Here is a 19,753-nt window from a genome sequence, read left to right as displayed (position 1 = left end):
TACAAAACACCTATTTGGTCCTTTTACTGTTGCATTTTTCCAAGAAACAGCAGTCCTCATTCACTGTTTGTGTGTCTGCAGCACTGATGGGATTTTGGTTATGGAAGCGGATGAAATGTGGTGCCAACAGTACCCATTTCACTGTTTTCTGAACTACCTGTGTGACAAGTAACATGGAACAGTAATACATACCAGGCTTTGCTATAAGGAGCTTTTGGAATACTGAAAGGATCTAGAAATTTTATATTAGTGTTGTTTAACAAAATCTTTAATGAATTTCTGCAGAAGAAAGCCTTGTAGTTTTAAACAAGCTAAACTAGTTAGATGTGTGGTTTCTGATTTTTTTCCCCATTAAATTATTTTTCTGCTGAGAAGTACAGTAGGCTTAGGCTTGAAGCTTGAACTTTTCCGTGTTCTCCAAACTTGTCTGTTTTGATCTAATTAGCCTGGGCATCTGAGCAGTTTTGCGTGAGGTTTCCATAACTCCTTTGATGGGATTGGAGAATGGAGAAGGGGAGAGCACTGTGTTTTTTCTACACTATTGTTTTTATCTATCAGGTTTTTTCCCCTATGTTCCTTCTTGGTGATGCAGCTGTAACCAGATTGAACAGCAAACAGCTGCTTGTGCAGTCCCTGCCAGAGCTGCTGCTTGGCTGCAGTTTGCAGTGCAGCTGCCTCCTGCCTTTCCCACTTCCTTCCCTCTGTCTCTTCCTTAGCTCTGCCAGCTGCCCTCTTTTCAAATGTTCAAGTTTTCTTAGTACAACACAGGACAACAGCTCAACTTGTTCTGTTAGCTAGATTAAGTTGGAGAACTTACATATGCTTACCTAATCTTGTGGTCAGGAGGACCAGCACATAATTACCTTCAGAGACTTGTCAGGCTCTGTATTAGACAAGTTAGTTTTACTCAGTCACATGAACAAACTTGTATAGATTTATATGCATGTGGTCTGTTTGTACTAGAGCCACTTCCAAAACCTCCCTGCTCACAGGGCTACAAACTCTGCTTTTACAGAAGGCAAATTTCTCATCTTCTTTAATTAAAAGGCCCTTTTGTTTCCTGAGTGAGGCTACCTGCCCTTTTCTGCACAGATCATGATGTGATTTTTGTTAATTTTATGGGTGGATAAACAAAGTTACGTACAGGATAGTTGGTGAAACTTCACCTGTATCTTGACTTCTCCTGGGGTTTTGCCTTCTTTTTTTCCAACTTCAATACCACTGCTCATAAAAAGCAGTGGATTTATAGGTATCATAATACCTATCTTAACACCTCCTAGTCACGGTTATAAAGGTTTTGTTTCTGTTCTGTGTCACTGAAATGTCTTCCTTCCTTGTGTCGGTGGAAGAACAAGGGGGATCCCCTCTTTCTGGGACACTGTCTCCCAGGGTAGCTGACCAGGGAGGAGGCCATGTACTCCAGCATCTAGGTTGGCTTTTTGGCCAAGATTCCTGGTGTTTAATTTCATGACAGGGGAAAACAGAGCAATGTTCATTCATGTCCTACCAGCCTACCACTGTCTAATGTTTTCTGTTTCTTTTTGTTTCAGAATTATTTGAAGCATTTTACCTCATACTGGAGGAATTTTACATGTAATTCAGTTTCAGATTTAGGTAGAATCGAAATTGCTTCATTTAGGATTTTACTGTTGTTTGAATTGTTGGAGATATAAGATAACATGCTTGTGCCCTGACCTCTCATCCCTGCTTGCTTTTCTAAGTTTGATAGTGAGGAATATCTAGGGACCAGAATACCAACTCTGCAGTCTGAAACAGCTGCACTCTGGGAACAGCAGACATACCAATATTTCTAAATGTTTAACTTGAACAAGAAGATTGCTGACTTGCTCTCAGCAAACAATGGTGAGCTGTAAACAATGTGTGCTTTGTTTTTTTATTCAGACAGTTACCCCTTCATGGGAAGTGTGAAGCAGCTGTCTGCAACAAATAACAGATGATGTTATGATTGAGGCACTTCCTTTAGTTTCCTTAGGATCAGTCACTTTCCTTGATGGTCACTTATACTCTTAGTATAGTCTCTTTCAAGAAGTGTTGGCAACAAGTTCACAAACAGTGGCTTTTCCTAAAGCTCAAGCATAAGATTCCTGACTGTGTCTTTTTCCCCCTTCTCCTCCCACCTTCCTAAGTAAGATTATAGGTACATATTTATAATATGTAATCACAGTGTTAGGTACCAGCAGTACCTAATGTTTCATCTGCTTTTTTTTGTGTTTTTTTTGGCTTTGGTTTTGTGGTTTTTTTTTTAAACAGGAAAATGAATAGAACTTAACTGCATTTTAGGACTTGATTCCTGATGGGCTGGATTTTTGTCTTGACAGGAGTTTTTGAAGATTCATGCAGTGAAAGAAGAAACAGCCAATGGCTTCAGAATCCGTGGTCCCAGAGCAGGGAAAACAACATCTGGTAAAGGGAAAAAGGCGTCAGCAGCAAACTAGGTCTTCCAACAGTGACGGTGAAGATGACATCTTTGTATTTGAAGCAAATGAGGCTTGGAAGGATTTTCACAGCTCTCTTCTTCACTTCTTTGAAGCTGGAGAGCTCTGCGATGTTACACTGAAGGTGATACTGTCATACATTCATTGCATTTAACAGTCTGAAGATTAAGCTGTGAATAAGTGTGCTGGAGCTGGCTGTGAATTTGGGCACGGGTATGGAAGCCACAGAATACCTATTAAATCTGAGGCATCTCTAGATATATTTGTGGGGTTTTTTCTTATTTAGGAAGTTTACAACTGAAATGTAAACACTTAAGTTCCTGACAGTCTGAGAGAAGAAGTTCATGACTTTGACCCAATTTGCCTGCTAAACAAGTTCCTACAGTTGATCAGTATATTACTGCGCAGTTTCAGATTCTTGTAGCCTCCTTGCTGTGACACACTTTCATCCCCAATTTTATGTCTATTTTTGCATTCTGCATTGCTTCGCTAAATCTTTCCTGATAAACAGGATTTCTGGAACAAATCTAGCTTCCAGCATTCTCAAAGGGGAAAAAAAAGTAAAGCCAACAGTCAATTATGTTCTACAGCTGATGAAAGAGTTAAAGGAGGAAGAGGAAACCAGTTTTATGATTATGCATAACATTGCTTTAATGCATTCTTTGTAAGTCATCTGTATGTTACTTAAATCCTGATCACAATAAATTTATATCTAGCATCTGTAACAGTCGTTGCCAGTGCCTACAAATATGAAGTATTAGTTAGCTGGGCATCTTAGTAGGGCAAAATAGTTATTTAAGAAAAAGAGATGAAGGAGATTTGCTCCAAGAGCAAATGACAGATGCCTTCAAGAGAAATCATTTGTCTGCCACTTTTACTTTAAGATATTAACAGAAAAAAACCTTGAAAGATGTGTGTCCCTGGTCCTCCCCCAGTAGGCAGCTCATCTTTCTAAAATGCTTGGGAGACAATGGGAATATGTGCGAGGAAGAGGGTATCTCTCCCTCCTGCTCCAGTGGACATCAGGAGTGGAATAAGCAAGAACATTGTTCTGTTCTGCTCTGCAACAGGTACTAGATCACAAGCACTGAGCAGGCACTAGAATAGGTGCAGTGGCTCATAACAGTTCAGATAATTATCATAGGACATGGAATGACAATACTGAAGCTGCTCCAGACAGCATGAGAGCCATGAAACAGAACTGGCCAGACTGCTCATCATCAGGTCTTTTTAGATATGTCATTTTAAAAGGTGGTTTGGGGAAGAAGGTACATGTCGCAACTCTTAACAACCCTCTTACCTTTTTTTGACCTCATCCTCACTTTTCTCTCTTTCCACTCACCCTTGCAAAAAAAGGTAGAAAGTCCTATTTTATAAACATAGTTAAATGTATACTCCTGCTAGGGAAACTTGGCTTGTAAAACACGCTATACTGTGGCTGCATTTTAACTTTCCCTAAGTTAGGCTTATGTTAATGTCCCTTTGTATTATTCATGTGGAGATACTTTGGTAATTTAAGAGAATTAGATTGCTTGACTTGGCTTCCAGTCTACAAGTGGAGCCTGTTATCCATGGAGGCTAGAGCAGCTGTGTACATCTTACATAAAGCTTCTGAAATCAGTGATTTTCAAGTAATTAGTAATAAAACTGGAGCTAGAGTTTTCTGAAGGGCTTGATTTTTTCTTTCTGTAGTGCTCAGGCATTTCTCATGTTTTAGGAATAACTACTTCTCTACTGAACTTTCTGCTTTTGTGCATGGCCTCTGATAGTGAGCAGTTCTGTTATTGATGTTGTCAGGCCAATTACTGATTTAACTTCTGGCTGTTAAAATATGATAGTTACTAACTGGAGGGGAATTCCAATTTCAAAATACCAAGAACATGCTAGGTATTTTAAATGTAACAGATTCAAAAATTTAAAGGAAAGATCTAATTAGAGAGTGGGAGGATAGGCACAATAAAAATCTCTGAAGGTGAAAATGGCCTTGGAGCTTTCCCTGATACAGCAGACCAGCTGGTAGCATATTTTTGCGTCAGAACTGTAATTAGCTGGAGTGCTCCTGTAACAGTGACAAACTATGGGGGCACACAGGGAGACTTCCTCTTCTCCAAAGGTTTAAAAACTGGAATTTCACCTACTATAATGCTAATGTCATATGAACAGCTCCGTGTTAGAAGGTGGAGAGTGGCAGATGCATACTATCTGCTTTTCTCCTGTTGTTTGGGGTTTTGTTCACTTGGTAGGTCTATGAATAGTTCCTTCTGGAGTGATCTTATTAACTCACACTGAATCATCTATTTTTTCCTCTCTTTTAATCTGTGTATTCTTTCATATGTGTTTGCTTTCTGTACTCGATTTACTACTCACCAGGCAGGTTACACATGTGATAATACATACTTTTAAGGGTAGAGCTACTTTGTATTGAATTACAGCTAGAAAAAAACTCCAAATCATCCTGTATAATACCTTTTTTTTTTTTTGTATGTGTGAGATTGCAAGATGGCTCAGTAACACCTTCATCTGAAAGTGAGCATGTAATTCAAGTCTATCAGGGAAACTGGTTACTTAAGTCAGCCATCCCCTTATGTTAGTGCAGACTGCAGAATGACAAATGCTGTAAGAAAGCACTCCTGTAATACAAATTAGTGGATTGTTCATTTACCTTCAGTGTTTACATTCTCATTTTAATGTAATTAAATTCTGTAATTTTGTTAGTGAAAAGCTTATTTTGCACATTTGCTGATCACAATTTTGAAAAATACATTGTCGTTATGGGGAATACGCTTATCTTTTGTAGCTAAACACCTTCTAAAAATCTTGAAGTGATTGGTAGCTTTATCAATTCTTCAACAGTAATACAAGTCCTGAGGGTTAAATTAAGTAGTCTAAAAATATCACTTTACAGTCCCCCCATCTCTGAATACGCATGAACCAAACAAGAGCCTAGCATTCTGTCTCCAAGATGCATCTAGAAGGTTTCTAAGGATGTTTCGTTTAAAAAATAGCTCTTAAAGAAAAGTTCATCACATCAGTGCTATTGCTTTCTTGGGTTACCACCCTGCCATACTCAGGCAGCCAAGTTACAACTCAGATCTGATTGGGATACATTGATCTATGTCAGAAGTACAGGGCAAATGGAGTTAATTTGTTTAAACAAAATACAGTAGCTCAATGCATATTGAGTTCAGAATTCTTATTTCAGCTTACCTGTCCATTCTTCCATAGCTGAAAAAGACATTCCCATAAAAGATTGGGGTTTTTTTTGTTTTGTTTTGTTTTTTCAGGTTGGTTCAAAATTTATCTCCTGCCACAAACTGGTGCTAGCTTGTGTTATACCTTACTTCAGAGCCATGTTCCTCTCAGAAATGGCTGAAGCCAAGCAGACGGTGATCGAGATCAGGGACTTTGATGGCGATGCAATAGAAGACCTAGTGAAGTTTGTGTACTCCTCCCGGCTTACTCTGACGGTGGATAACGTCCAGTCTCTCCTGTACGCTGCCTGCATTCTGCAGGTGGAACTGGTAGCAAAGGCATGCTGTGAATACATGAAGCTGCACTTCCATCCCTCCAACTGCCTGGCAGTCAGGGCATTTGCAGAGAGCCACAACCGCATTGACTTGATGGAAATGGCTGATCAGTATGCTTGCCAACATTTCACAGAGGTGGTGGAGTGTGAAGACTTTGTGAGTGTGTCACCACAGCACCTCCATAAGCTCCTGTCCTCCAGTGACCTGAATATTGAAAATGAAAAGCAAGTTTACACTGCTGCTATCAAGTGGCTGCTAGCCAATCCACAGCATCATGCTGCATGGCTGGATGTAATACTTGCCCAGGTAGGGCAGACCAAGGTTCCTGGTGTCTTGTCTCATCACTGGTTTAGATTTATAATCAACTGTTTGTCCTTAGGTAGATCTCAAGATGAAATATGTTCTTACCAGTTGGTGACTCATCTGGTATTTACAGTTGTGAGTTGACAGTGGAAGCAGGTTAAATCTCTTGAATATCAGGAAGAGGCTGTATTCTCCAGTTTCTTTAGAGAAGAATATTCACTTTATGCTCATGGCTGGGAGGCAGGGAGCCAACAAAAAGCTGCATCTTCGTTAGAGCAGAAACTCCTTAGATTTACACATGGTGGAGAGCAAAGCCATCACTTCACTTGGTTTGATACTACTACAGCCTGAAATACTTCGCTTGCTGGTAAGAATCGGTACTTAAAAAAGGACAGCAACGCTGTTGAGTTTTTTTACATAGCTAGGAAAGTAAAGCTGTAATCGAGATGTGTCATATCAAGTTGAGCTACTTCTAGAATATTCCATATATTTAATTAACAAAAGACCAAGATGTGTTAGCCCTATGAGCAGCCTAGGAAACATACTCTAGACCCTTCCATGTTCAGTAGACTAGTGCTACTGATTAGCTGTAGGACCTGAAAGGAGCTGGCAGTTTAATCATCTAGACTTGATACGAGTCTGCTGCTTCTGAAAGAAACAGGATATCAAAAGGTCACTCAGCTGAACTTACATAAACTCCCTCAGTTATTCAAGCTCTGTGTGTGCTAGTTATGGGAGTTTAAAATACAGTAATTGAGACATGTATGGAGAACCTGTGCGGGGGAAGAGGGAGGTACATGCTGTGTGCTGCAAAATGTGCTATGATCTTAGCAGGTAAGATCAACTGTGCTGTTTCAGCTGTCACTGAATGCCAACTTGAATATTTTGCATTTGGCAGAATTGCTAATATTGATGTCATATGAGTAATGAGAGGTCTACTAACATACTGCTGTCATTGTCTTCACGCATCATTTTTCACATTTCCTGGTAAAAAGATCACAGCTATGTATTAACTGTCTCCCAAAGCCTTTCAGTTTCATCTAGACAAGCATAAGATTTTTTGTACAAAAAACCCCTTCTTTAGTACACGGTAATTAAATTCACAGGCAATGTAATTTTAGATTTTAAAAAATAACAATTTTTATTACCCAATTATGATAGCAGAAGGGATTTACAGCTTTATTCTATTCATGAAAACCAGAGTCTAGAACAAAGCAATGAAAAAGTAAGCCCCTTCCTGTAAATACGGGTTATTTGCCAGAGTATATGGAGCCATCACTTGATCTGAACATTACTGCTAGGAGAAAACACAACATTGTTTCTTGACGGTTATTACCTACATCATAATCAGCCTTACAGGTTTTGCTGTTATAATGAGGCTCTGAATTTGTCAGCCTTGGGTTCTTACCGTATCACTAATCTCACAAGTCTGTTAGCAGGGCTTTGGTGGTGCTTTTGATCAGCCTAAAATAAGTTGAGCCAAAGTAAATGAAGAAGTGGAACTGAAAGCAACTGGGCAAGGAAGAACTGGTACAGACACTTGCTTACTTGAAGACAGGGACACTTGCCAGCCTATCCTGCTGCTCTGAGAAGCACTGCAGATACTGGACTTCTTCACCATTGTCTCTGAACTGACTGGGAGCTGCTTGACAGCATTGACTCCAAACCTTAGGAAGTCAGATGGTGGCTTACTTCAGTTCCCCCTACTAACACACATCCCACCTTTGTGCCTGATTGTACTTCATAGTCCTCACTGTTTCTTTCTCATGATAATGTGAAGATAAATGAAAGCTTTGCCGAAATAAATAGAAAGGGAAAAGGACATTTCAAGGCAGTTTTGGAGAAGCTGACCTTATTTCAGATATGCCCTGTCACTGGGGATTGCTCTGGGAGGTAAATACCTGTAGTTGCACCCAGAAAGACCCTTCCATTCCTCCACCTCGTCACCAGCTCTCTTCTGGGAAACTACAGGAAGGAAACAGGTAAACAAAAAATTAGCTCTCAAGGTGGTTTTTTGTTTGGTTTTGATTTTTAAATCCTGTAGTCAAGTCCACACCAGAGAGAGGTGTTACACTAGCAATACCTCCTTGATAGAAACAGTTCATGCTGATAATGTTTCCTTTTTGACTTGCCACCCACAGAAAATGAACCATTCTAGCAAAAGGCCTCTTTTGCTGGCATAGCAATGAGCTGGAAATCCATACGCTCCTCAGACTAACCTGACATGGGCTATCCTGGCAGAGTCACAGGTACTGCCTTCATCACGCCAGGCAGGTGCCTGGGCCACGGAACAGTTCTCCTCTGCTGCTTAAATGCAAATGGTTGTAGCAAATGTTTGTCACTAAAAAAGAACTGTTTGTATTGCTCTTACTTTAGGAAAAAAATATGAAAACCTCTCTTTTTAGTGAAGTGCGTGGGGCTGCCAGCTGACTCAGAAGCTCCATCTGTTATGCGTGTGTCACTGTAAATGGTGAGACTCAGTCAGTTCAGCCAGTTACTCCAACTGTGTTCATTTCTGTTAGGTACGGCTGCCTCTCTTGCCCATTTGTTTCCTTATGGGTGTTGTGGCAAAGGAAGAGATTGTCAAGCAGAATCTAAAATGTAGGGATTTGCTGGATGAAGCAAGAAACTACCACCTTCGCCTGAGCAGCAGGGCAGTGCCAGACTTTGAGTACTCCATTCGCACAACACCAAGGAAGCAGACGGCTGGTAATTAAATGTGTGTCTGATTATCCAGTAGGAAGTAGTTTGGAGAAAAGGCAGTACATCTGTGCAGGGTTAGCTGGCTTGATATAAATGATTGTTAATGACTTAATGCAAAATTGGGAAAGCCATTGGTTATCTCTCTGAATTACCTAATTACAGGTAATGTGCTGCATTTTCCTAGCAGAACTTTAGCAGTAATTTTCTTTTTTTAAATCATTATTTATCCTAATTAGCTCTATCTGCATTAAAGCCAGAACTGTTAAGTATGGTATGACCAGGCAGTATGCTCTAAACTGTACTGAAAACAACACTTACCTTTTGGTGTGAAAAGGTTGAGCTAACTTTTAAACTCTTGGGCTAACCTACATCAAAAGTAAGTGATGAATATTAGACTGCAAATCCTAATTGTTATGTTTAACAAAATCTGTTTATCTCTCTAAGCAAAATCACAAAAAGCATATTTAAAATATGCATTGGTTTTGCAAGATAGTTAATTGGCATAGTTTACAGGTAGTTAATTGGCATAGCAGCATGCCAAGCAAAGCCTAAAATCCAGCATCCAGTTATGGAGGGCAGCCATACCCCTTGGAGTGAAATACAACTTCTCCCAAACTGCATAATTTTCAGTTCACTCTGCTCTGCAACTTTATCTCTCTTCTTCTTGCTAGTTTTCTGGAAACTTGTTTTGTCTTCTTCAGGTGTGTTGTTCTGTGTTGGTGGTAGAGGTGGATCAGGCGACCCATTTCGCAGCATTGAATGCTACTCTATCAGTAAGAACAGCTGGTTCTTCGGCCCCGAAATGAACAGCAGGAGAAGGCATGTGGGTGTGATCTCTGTGGGAGGTCAGTAAACCCATTCAAGCAACCCTGATCAAAAGGCGGAATTTGGTGGAATTGGTACTTTTACTACTTGTAGTACTTACACTACTTTACTTGTTTAACTTGAATATTCCTCAATTTAGTAAAGCTTCTTCCCATTAAGAGGTTTTAATTCTGAAACAATCTGAGAGCAGGCTTACTGAAAAAAGCATTGCTGCAAACTGAGAGAGCTGGAGAGGGCTCCAGGCAGAACTTATGGTGGCCTTTCAATTCTTAAAGGGGACTTACAAGAAAGATTGTGGTAGGCTTCATAGTAGGGCTTGTAGCAATAGGACAAGGGGTCCTATTTTTAAATAAACTGAAGGAAGATGGATTTTTTTTTTTTTTTTTTTACAATGAGGGTGGTGAAACACTGGAACAGGTTGTCCTGAGAGGCAGAAGATGCTCCATCCCTGGAGCAAGGTTAGGCTGGATGAAGCTTTCTGAGCAACCTGATCTAGTTGAAGATGTCCCTGCCCATGGCAGGGGTGTTGGAACTAGATGATCTTAAGGTCCTTTCCAACCCTGACTATTCTATGATTCTGTGTTCCTCCTCATTGCAGGAGGGTTGGACTAGATGGCCCTCAGAGGTGCCTTCCAACTCAAACTAGTCTATGATTCTATGAACTGTATACAGCGTCTTGCCTTAATACGTGATTTATTTTTATAAATCCATTTACAAAGAAATGGTCTTACACAGCAGTTACCCAGAATTTGCTAGTGCCCATATTCACTCCCTTCATTCTTAAATCTGTGCAGTCAAGTCACTAAGACCATAACTCTTCCAAGGAGAGACCTACCTTTATTTTCGGGTCTGCATCTTCTGAAACCAGATCCATGAAGTCCAGGGCAGCTTAGCACCCATGATCATAGAATCACAGAATGGTTTGGGTTGGAAGGTAGTGAAATAATAAGAATAAACTAGCGGGGTGTATTGTGCAGAATTTGGGTTGGAAACCTTAAAAATCACCCAGTTCCAGCCCGCCTGCCGTAGGCAGGGACACCTTCCACTAGACCAGGCTGCTCAAAGCCCCATCCAACCTGGCCTTGAACACTTGCCAGGGATGGGGCAGCCACCGCTTCTCTGGGCACCCTGTGCCAGTGCCTCACCACCCTCACAGTGAAGAATTTTTTCCTAATATCTAATCTAAATCTCCCTCTTTCAGTTTAAAGTAATTTTCCCTTGTCCAGTCACTACATGCCCATGTAAAAAGTCCCTTTCCAGCATTTTTGTAGGCCCCCTTTAGATACTGGAAGCTGCTCTAAGGTCTCCCCCTTCTCTTCTCCAGGCTGAACAAACCAGCTCAGCCTGTCTTCATAGGAGAGATGCTTCAGCCCTCTTCATAGCCTTCCTCTGGATTCACTCCAACAGGTCTATATCCTTATGTTGGGCTTATGATGCAATTTTTCCTTGTACACAGTAGCCCCTGTGTTGCTGCAGCAGAACAGCAATCTCCCCCACAACCCCCTAGAAAATCTGGTGAGACTGATAAAAATGTCCAAAAATGATCTGACCTGCAGTACTCAAGAGATTTTTTTTTTTTGTCTATATGACCTCAAGGTTTGTATAACAGTCCACATTAGAGCAGATTTCGGGTTGAATACAGCATTTAAAAATATGAAGTCCATACTTGTTAAAATCCTGATACTGAAAACATTTGAAAATGTTAACCTTTGAGCTTTTTGTCTCCAGGTAGGCAGATATTACATAAATGAAAAGTGAAGTATTGCCAAGCAATATCTCTTTCAAAAGATGTTTATGTGTTCAGGTAAAGTCTATGCAGTAGGTGGTCATGATGGAAATGAACACTTGGGAAGCATGGAAGTATTCGATCCTCTCACAAACAAATGGATGATGAAGGCATCAATGAACACGAAGAGGTACGTGTCCCGTGATCCAAAATTTAAGCCCTAGTCTGTGACAGATGATTTCTTGCTGATGCTGAAAATAATCATGTCTGTGCTGCCTTTTTGTTTCCAAACTTTGCTATTTTTAGGATTCCTTTTTTTTTCTTATTCTGGGGCTTCATGCTAATACACAGCTTGATTTACTAGCTGTAAAGCAAACGCAAATCTGCATCACACTTGCATCTGTCACATACTTGCACAAAGTTGTGCATAACATACTGTAAATATTTCAGTGCAAAACTGCATAATCCCCGATTATGTTTCTGCTTTGGCTTTCTTTTATTGCTCTATTTTCCTTTTATTTTTTCCTTTTCTTGGGGGGGCTGGTTTTTGAAGCACTGAGCTCTTTGTAGTCTTACATTCTGATATCTAGGGCCTTTTCTGCTATGCCCAATAAAGAACTCAAAACTGACTAACTGGTTCTGTGGGGTTTTTTTGCTCTTTTTTAAGAATGAGCAAGACAAGTGCCAGCAGAACATGCACAGTGAAATACTTCATGCCTAGGAAACAAACAGCTGCCTATGCTTTTGCCACAAAAGGCCAGAAGAACTAAAACATTGAAAGTCAGCCTGAGGATTTTTCTTGCCTTTTGACATTTGAGATTCTTTTAAGGAGCTACTGGACTCACAGATCTGTAATTTTTTGTTTCTGCTGTCATTTAAATCAGCCTCCTTAATTCTACATTCCATTGTTATTTGTTGTTTGTAAAAGCATCCTGTAAAAGTAGGATTGAAATACGGAGCATGGCTAAGTCCTAAAGCTGTGACCTCATCAAAATAAAGACCCAGACTCCTAGAAGGGGCTTCTTGCTTCACTTCCTCCCATCTGCCACCACCCAGGGCATATTTTCAGCAAACTTAATGCTTACATTATAGACCATGTTTTTCATTTTGTAGTACTGATTGTACACTCCTACTGGTACATTCAGTAGAAAAAAAAAAAATCTGGCAAAAAATCTGGCAACTACTTTAAGACAGACCTATTGGAAAATAATAGAATAGAAGAAATTGCAATTAAATCTTGCTAGAGGTCAGTCATCAAATACCTGGCACGGGTTTGCATTTTAATACGTATCAATATCACCCCCCAAAAATCATCCCGAAGCATAGCAGCCGCTATACCAACAAAGTTAAAATCAGCAGGTTTTGGTTCCCCATCAGCTACAACAAAAAAAGATACAAAGTGTCAAATTCACTACCTGCATCGAGAAAGCCAGGTAACTAAGGCAATCTCATATATCCAAGCATGTAAGTAGAGGACTTGGGCTGTAAGTGACACGCAGTCAAAACAGTATTCCATGCCTCCCCGCCTTTAGGTTTTTATTATTTTTGAAACAGGAGCTTTTGTCTTTCTGCAGTCTAAAAATATTCTAGCTGCAACAGTCCTGTTCATGGGTCACACAGTAACATACGGGTACATGGGAAGGGTGAGGTGAAGGTGAGAGAAAACTCAATGGGAGGCTGCAAACGCAGAAAAGACTTTGAGGATAAAGCTGCAAGCCTGGCACAGGTGTGCCTGCCACAGTGACTGGTCATTGTTTATTATAAACTGCACTTTTTTAAACTTCATTACTTTTTCTCCATAGTTTGAAGGAGGTGCCAGTCAGGTAACATTGCACTTCATGTGTCTTTCCCATTCCCTTTTTCTAAGGATTTGCACTGAGGTATTGATCCTATGGTTTTCTTAGGAGAGGAATTGCGCTTGCCTCTCTGGTTGGCCCCATTTACGCAATAGGAGGTTTGGATGACAACACTTGTTTCAGTGATGTGGAAAGATACGACATTGATTCCGATTGCTGGAGTGCAGTTGCCCCAATGAACACTCCCAGGGGAGGAGTTGGCTCTGTAGCCCTTGTGGTAAGTGACTTCTTCCTCCCAAGGTGGGGCCAACCAAGGAGCTGACCGGCTTTTTAAATCTTTTACAAGGCAGAACACAAACGAAAATGAAGCTGGTGGGTCTGAGCACCTCCAGTCATCAAAATCCTATGGAACTGTGCACAAGGTGAGGATATTTAGGATAATACTCATGTCATATTGAACTACATGCCCTGTTTCAGCAGTATTTGAGGTTCTGGGTGCAAGTAGCCGGACCATTCTGACATCAGGCTAATGCCTCATGTCTCACTCAGAAGACTGGTTTGTCGTGGTTACTGTTTAAAGGTAGTGAACACATCTGCACTTAAATCCCCCTGTCACTATATATACTTTGCAAAATATCTACAATACTACGTAACTTTTTCACTTCTTTATTTGCAAAAGAGCATCATTAGATAATTACGTTTGTTGCTGGAATTCTTACATAGAAGTAAATAATTGGAGCTGTATTTTAGGCACATTTGCCTATAATTGTAACAAGGCTTATGAAAAGCTGAGTAAATAGATACATTACACATAAGCTTTCTTTATACAACTGTTTTCCAGAACCATGTTTATGCTGTGGGTGGCAATGATGGTGTAGCATCTCTTTCCAGTGTGGAGAAATACGATCCCCATTTGGATAAGTGGATAGAAGTGAAAGAAATGGGTCAGCGAAGAGCTGGCAATGGTGTCAGTGAGCTCCATGGCTGCCTGTATGTTGTCGGTAAGTAGAGATGAGGTATTTTGTAATGCTCTTTCTGCCAAGTACTGGCATTTGGAAAAGGCTGTTGATAGAAGAATTGATAGGTAGACCTGACCTGTAGTTTGTGTTCTTGGGCAGGAAAACAAAGCAAGCACAACCAGGGCACGCTTATATGAAAGGGTGTTAGTGAGGAAATAAAAAGCAGTTCCTTACCCACATTTCAGGATGCCTATACTGTTCAGGACAGTATGTCCATACAGAAAATCCTCTTGAGATTCACAAATCTTGAGTTTCCTTTAGGAAAATTATTAAGTTCACATACTTTCAAAGCACTTTATTTCTATTTTGTGCTTAAATGGTAGCTTTTTCACAAAGTAATTACACTTACTCCACAGCCTGTTGTCCTAGGCCTGTCTTGATCTGCCCTATGTTGCATTTACCTGCTTTCCTAAGGGAGGAAGATGCCAGGTAGACACACCATAGTGATAGCTGCAGTCTTCTGCCTAGTGTATCATCATAAGTGATTAAAGAAAGCTTTGAGTAAGATGCTCCTCTGCCAGCTGCCCCAGCAAGGGGAATGCAGTGCTGAAGTCTAATTTGAGGATTTTTTCCCTGAAGTGTTCAGCAATGCTGTAATTTGAAACCACCACAAGAGGGTGTTCTGCTTAAACCAAAATAAATCAGGCCCATCCTTTTACTTGTCTTAGGTTTTTTTCTGTTCCAAATTAGAAGTTGTTTCATTGTAATGATGTGCTAAATGCATTTAAGGAGGAAAATAATAGAAACGCCTTTCCTTGCAGCTTGAGTAGAACACTGTCACTCTGGCTGATGCTTACACAGTGACAGAGGGAGGGCCATTAGATTAATTTTTAGAAGCTTGTGAGATTCATGTAAAGAGCTGGAGCTGGACACTAGCCTACTGAATGCCAAAAATAGCCTGATAATGCAGTCCTGGATATCACTGGCACTAGAAGTGGCTTAAAACTGACAATGTGATGATTCTTTGCAGGTGGCTTTGATGACAACTCTCCGCTGAGCTCGGTGGAGCGGTTCGACCCACGCAGTAACAAATGGGAGTATGTAGCAGAGCTTACAACTCCAAGGGGTGGTGTTGGCATAGCGACACTGATGGGTAAAATCTTTGCAGTTGGAGGTCATAATGGCAACGTGTACCTGAATACAGTGGAGGCATTTGATCCCATAGTGAATAGGTAACTTAAAATGCTTTATTTGGCTTAAGAAAATGAAATCAGCCTATATGAAAACATAACAGAAATAGCATGCAGCAGGAGTCTAGCTGCTGTTTCCTGGTAGTAATTGAGTAATATCCATGACTAGCTACATTTACGCCACTTGGTTCTTCTTGTAAATACTTAAACACCTCCTCCTTCTTCCTCCTCCTCCATCCCTTGTCCTCTTCCCTTCATTCAGTAAGAATCTACATACGTCTGGTTGTTTCAGTCTGATTTCACACTAAATTTACTAGTGAAATAATAAGAATAAACTAGCGGGGTTTATTATTGTGCAGATTAAACAGCTAGGTTGTATAGTAGAATTTCAGATGACTTTGGAAGGTCCCTTCCAACCCACACTATTCTGTGATTCCGACACAGAGAAGAAATACTCAGAAAGGACAGGAGCTTACTTTTCTTGTTTCCTCTGCCATCTTCTTCAGGTGGGAACTCGTCGGCTCCGTGTCGCACTGCAGGGCAGGGGCTGGCGTGGCTGTGTGCTCTTGTTTCAGCAGCCAGATCCGGGACGTGGGCCAGGGATCCAGCAACGTTGTTGACTGCATGTGAGATCTGCTGCCTCCTCCGAATTCCAGAGGAATGCGAGCAGGGAGGCACTGCAGAGCTTTTAAACACCGTGTTTTGTATGGTAGCTTAAGAAATAAAACCAATGCATTTTTGTTGTGAAAGTGTTACCTTCTGCAACTGCAAAGCTTTTGGTGGCTGTCTGCCAACAGTGATACAGAAAAGCCTGTGAAAATGTAGAATACAAGTGTGACTCACAGGAGAGAACCTGCCAAGAGCTGCAATCATCCCATTTTTGAGAGGCTCTAATTTTAGAATCATTTGAGGCAGCTGCTGCAGGAACTCTGTTGAATTGTAAACCAGGCATGGGGTGAGTGAGGAGAGAGGGTAGCAGGTGGTACTGCTGAGCCTTACCCAACAGCCCTGCCACATGTTTCCTGGAGAACTCAAGTAATGTTTAATAGAACCCATTTTCAGGAATATCGTCTTAAACATTTCCTAATTACAAGATCTTTGTAATACAAAGCATCTCAAGTTTTGGAAGGTAACAGCATCCCTGTTGCACACTAAGGTAACTGCCCACCTCCCAGGGGGCCACTGACAGCAGTGGAAATGGCATCTTTCCATCTGAAACCTGTCTTTCCAAGTACTTTCTCAAGCTAATACGTTTGTTAGATTGCTGAAAAGATTCTTGACCTGGGTTTAGCCACAGGAATACTGGAATTTTCAAGTCTTCAATAAAATTTATAGTAACTTCTGCCCCTCCCCACCCAAGGCAAGTTTCTGTTTACGTATCATTCCTGAAGTAACCAGTGTAATTTGTCCTAATAGCTTATGGAACTGTAGGCTTCAGTGGTGTCTGAATCACCATTTTTATACAATTGGAAATACACAATAAAAGTTGCAGTATTCTGTTAAGACCCTCAAATACAACTCCAGGAGGTGAGATGTCCAGCTTCAGTATGCAGTAGTTGTAACTCTAGAGGTACTGGCTCTTTTAAGGGAGTTAGGCCAGGAAGCGTAGCCTCAGAACAGGTAGGTGACATAGCTCACGTGAACCAAAGACAAACATCGACAAAAAACATTGGAAATAAACCATTACTTACATAAAAAATTTAAGTAGAAACTTGGCAGTGCTGTGCACAAAGGTGTCTTGCATGAAGCCAGAAACTCTGCATTCTGAGTGAAGTACAGCTAGAAAGACAGCAGATTCCTGTTCCTGCATCACCTTGAACAGAGCAACTGACAATCCTGTGTGACCAAACTTTCACCTTACCAGCTTGTGTCAAGTGACCAGGAAGAACAGAAGACTGCTCTGCATTCAGTACCAGGACAGAGGCAGGACAGCAAGAACATAAGACACAGGCATGTTTTACTGTTGAGTTACTGTCATTCAGCTTTTGTGTTTCTGTGGCTTGCACTTTGGTAGCGCCCAGGGACAAAGTGAACGGTACTGTGAATAATGAACCATTGCAATAAATTGTACTTCAAAGCACCTTGTTTATAGTGCAATCGAAGTGTCCTGTTGCGAGGAAACATTACACCACTGAGTATTTTTACCTAGTGGAAGGTGTCCCTTCCCATGGCAGGCATTTGGAACTGGATGATCCGTAAGGCCCCTTCCAGCCCAAACCATTCTGTGATTCTGTAATTCCCAATAGGAAGCCTTTGTTAGCTGGGAAAATCCCGTGTTACAGCTGCAAACTGTACTACCCTGCTACTGCCCTGCCCCTGTGCAAGGACATGGTCACCCTTGTGGCTCTTGATCTGACTAAGAGGGGTGGTCAGAAAAGGTCCAGGTACCCTCTATGGAACTGAACAGGTTCTGCTGTGGATGTTCTGGCTAAGGAGAAACCTTCAGAGAAAATAAAGTCAAGTTTTTCACGAAGTAACACTGGCTGAGAAAGCCAGCGCTGCTTGCCCGCTGATCCATTCCTCCTCCTGGTGGGGAAGCGCCAGCGCCTATGGGTGCAGCCTGTAACTCACACACGTCTGGGTCGCACTGGCGCCTGCAGGGTGATTGCTGTCAGAGGGAGAGTTTTCATGGCTTTGTGTTAAGCCGTGAAATGAAGCTAGAGCAAACGCACTGGGATTCTGTACTGGTGGGAGGAGCTCTGCTTTGGCCCTGTAGCTGGAAGGCAAATGGTGCTAAAAGTGATAGCGATAGAGACATTTCAGTCTGCATCCCCTCCACCCCCAACATCAGCCATGCTCAGGCTTCCAGAGGCCTGTCACTAAGGGCTGGCAGGAAGACTGCAGACAGGTTTACAAGGAACAGCCCTGTTGCCAGCAGAATGGTGTCCACATTATTAATCTCAGATGGCACCAGAACTACAAATAGTTTGTGCAGAGCTGTTTTTAGAAACACTATTGCTGGAAATGTGATAATGATGTCAAAGTATCAAAAAATAAAAACAAATTAAAAAAAATACAGGATTACTGTGGCAACCAACTGTAATGACTTAGCAAACTCATTTTAATTCCTCCAGTTCTGGCAATAGAATGATGATAAAAAAGTAACACACACCTCCCAGGCTGCGGAAACATTGTAACACTGGTTCCCCCTGGTGAGGCAGCCCCCCAGGGGCAGCAGACTCAAACTCCCACCACGTCTTCTAATTTAAACTTGGGATTTGTGATAGCGAAGTCTTTAAACATCCAAGGTTATGAAATCCTTGCATCCAAACGTGATGCACATCCTAATTTAGAATAGAATCATAGAATGGTTTGGGTTGGAAGGGACCATCAAAGTTCATCTAGTCCAACCCCCTGCAATGAGTAGGAACATTCAACTAGATCAGCAGAAATTGTTATTGTTTCTGTTAATGATGTTCTTTCTGCATCTAAAAGCCTTGTCCTCACCCATAAAAATCATAGACCCAAAGATGTCCATCAGTACGTCCATTAAACAGAGACTAAAGTTGTTTTGGAAGAATCAAGTGTGGTCACGATTAATCACATCAAAGCTTCCAGCCTGCCAATTTGAACCACGTGATGGGCTTCCCAGTGGGAGCGAGACCAGGCTCTGGACCACTCCTGACTATTCCCCTTGGCCATGTAACTCCAGTTGCCAGTACTTCAGAGTCCCACTGCTGCTCCAGCTTCAGGCAGAGATTTGTCTGATCTGAACAGCTGTGCTACAATCATGGCTCTGTTATGAATGAGAAGCCTCTGGGGAAGAGCAACATTAAAAAGTATTCAAAGCTGTGAAAGCATAGCCAAATTCTCACAAGCCCCTTTGAAGGTTTACAGTAAGGTACGATTGTGGCTGGGGACTCCAGATGACTCCCACCATTAAATGGGGCTTTCTATCTTGAATTAGGCTGAAACTGCTTTCAAAACTGTTCTCAGCACTGCTGCAGTGCAGAGTTGTGCAAACCCAAGTACTTTATTCCAGATGCTCCACCTGAATTGTTTGCTGGCTGCTGTTACCACATCTGTATTTGTTTTCTGAACCTTTGCATGTTCTCTCGACTGGAGCCGGCAGCAAATAAAGCGCTTCTAGCCAAGAGATGACACTTAGATCTGCAGTTCCTTCCTGGCTCTAGCAGCAAGGTTGGTGGTGTTGCTGCCACTTCGTGGCATTCCAGCACAGCTCCTTGGATTCCAGACTGTTGCATTTCCGAGCTGTTCCAGCACAAGAAAAGCCACCAGGAAGCTGTGTGGTTCCTGCCATCTGACTT

At 41.5% G+C, this 19,753-nt stretch overlaps 1 protein-coding gene across 4 annotated transcripts; it reads left to right on the top strand.

The window, feature by feature from the left end:
- Window positions 1–2,326: 2,326 nt before the first annotated feature.
- Window positions 2,327–16,234, top strand: KLHL8 (kelch like family member 8). 4 transcript variants are annotated; one of them, XM_057401990.1, is made up of 9 exons: window positions 2,327–2,580; window positions 5,969–6,289; window positions 8,809–8,995; window positions 9,691–9,834; window positions 11,619–11,730; window positions 13,445–13,613; window positions 14,178–14,337; window positions 15,326–15,527; window positions 15,992–16,234. In XM_057401990.1, the coding sequence occupies exons 1-9, from the start codon at window positions 2,380–2,382 to the stop codon at window positions 16,113–16,115; spliced, it is 1,620 nt and encodes a 539-aa protein (XP_057257973.1). In that variant the 5' UTR covers window positions 2,327–2,379; the 3' UTR covers window positions 16,116–16,234. The 4 variants fall into 4 exon arrangements, with proteins under 4 accessions (XP_057257973.1, XP_057257972.1, XP_057257975.1 ...); XM_057401989.1 differs by having other exon boundaries at window positions 5,741–6,289; XM_057401991.1 differs by having other exon boundaries at window positions 2,535–2,669; window positions 5,741–6,289.
- The last annotated feature ends 3,519 nt before the right edge of the window (window positions 16,235–19,753 follow it).

This window comes from Pezoporus wallicus, unplaced genomic scaffold (genome assembly GCF_028554395.1).
Source record: "Pezoporus wallicus isolate ANWC-B61680 ecotype Strahan unplaced genomic scaffold, APGP_CSIRO_Pwel_v1 contig_7178, whole genome shotgun sequence".
Lineage (NCBI taxonomy): Eukaryota > Metazoa > Chordata > Aves > Psittaciformes > Psittacidae > Pezoporus > Pezoporus wallicus.
This window is presented reverse-complemented; position numbering and strand designations above follow the sequence as displayed.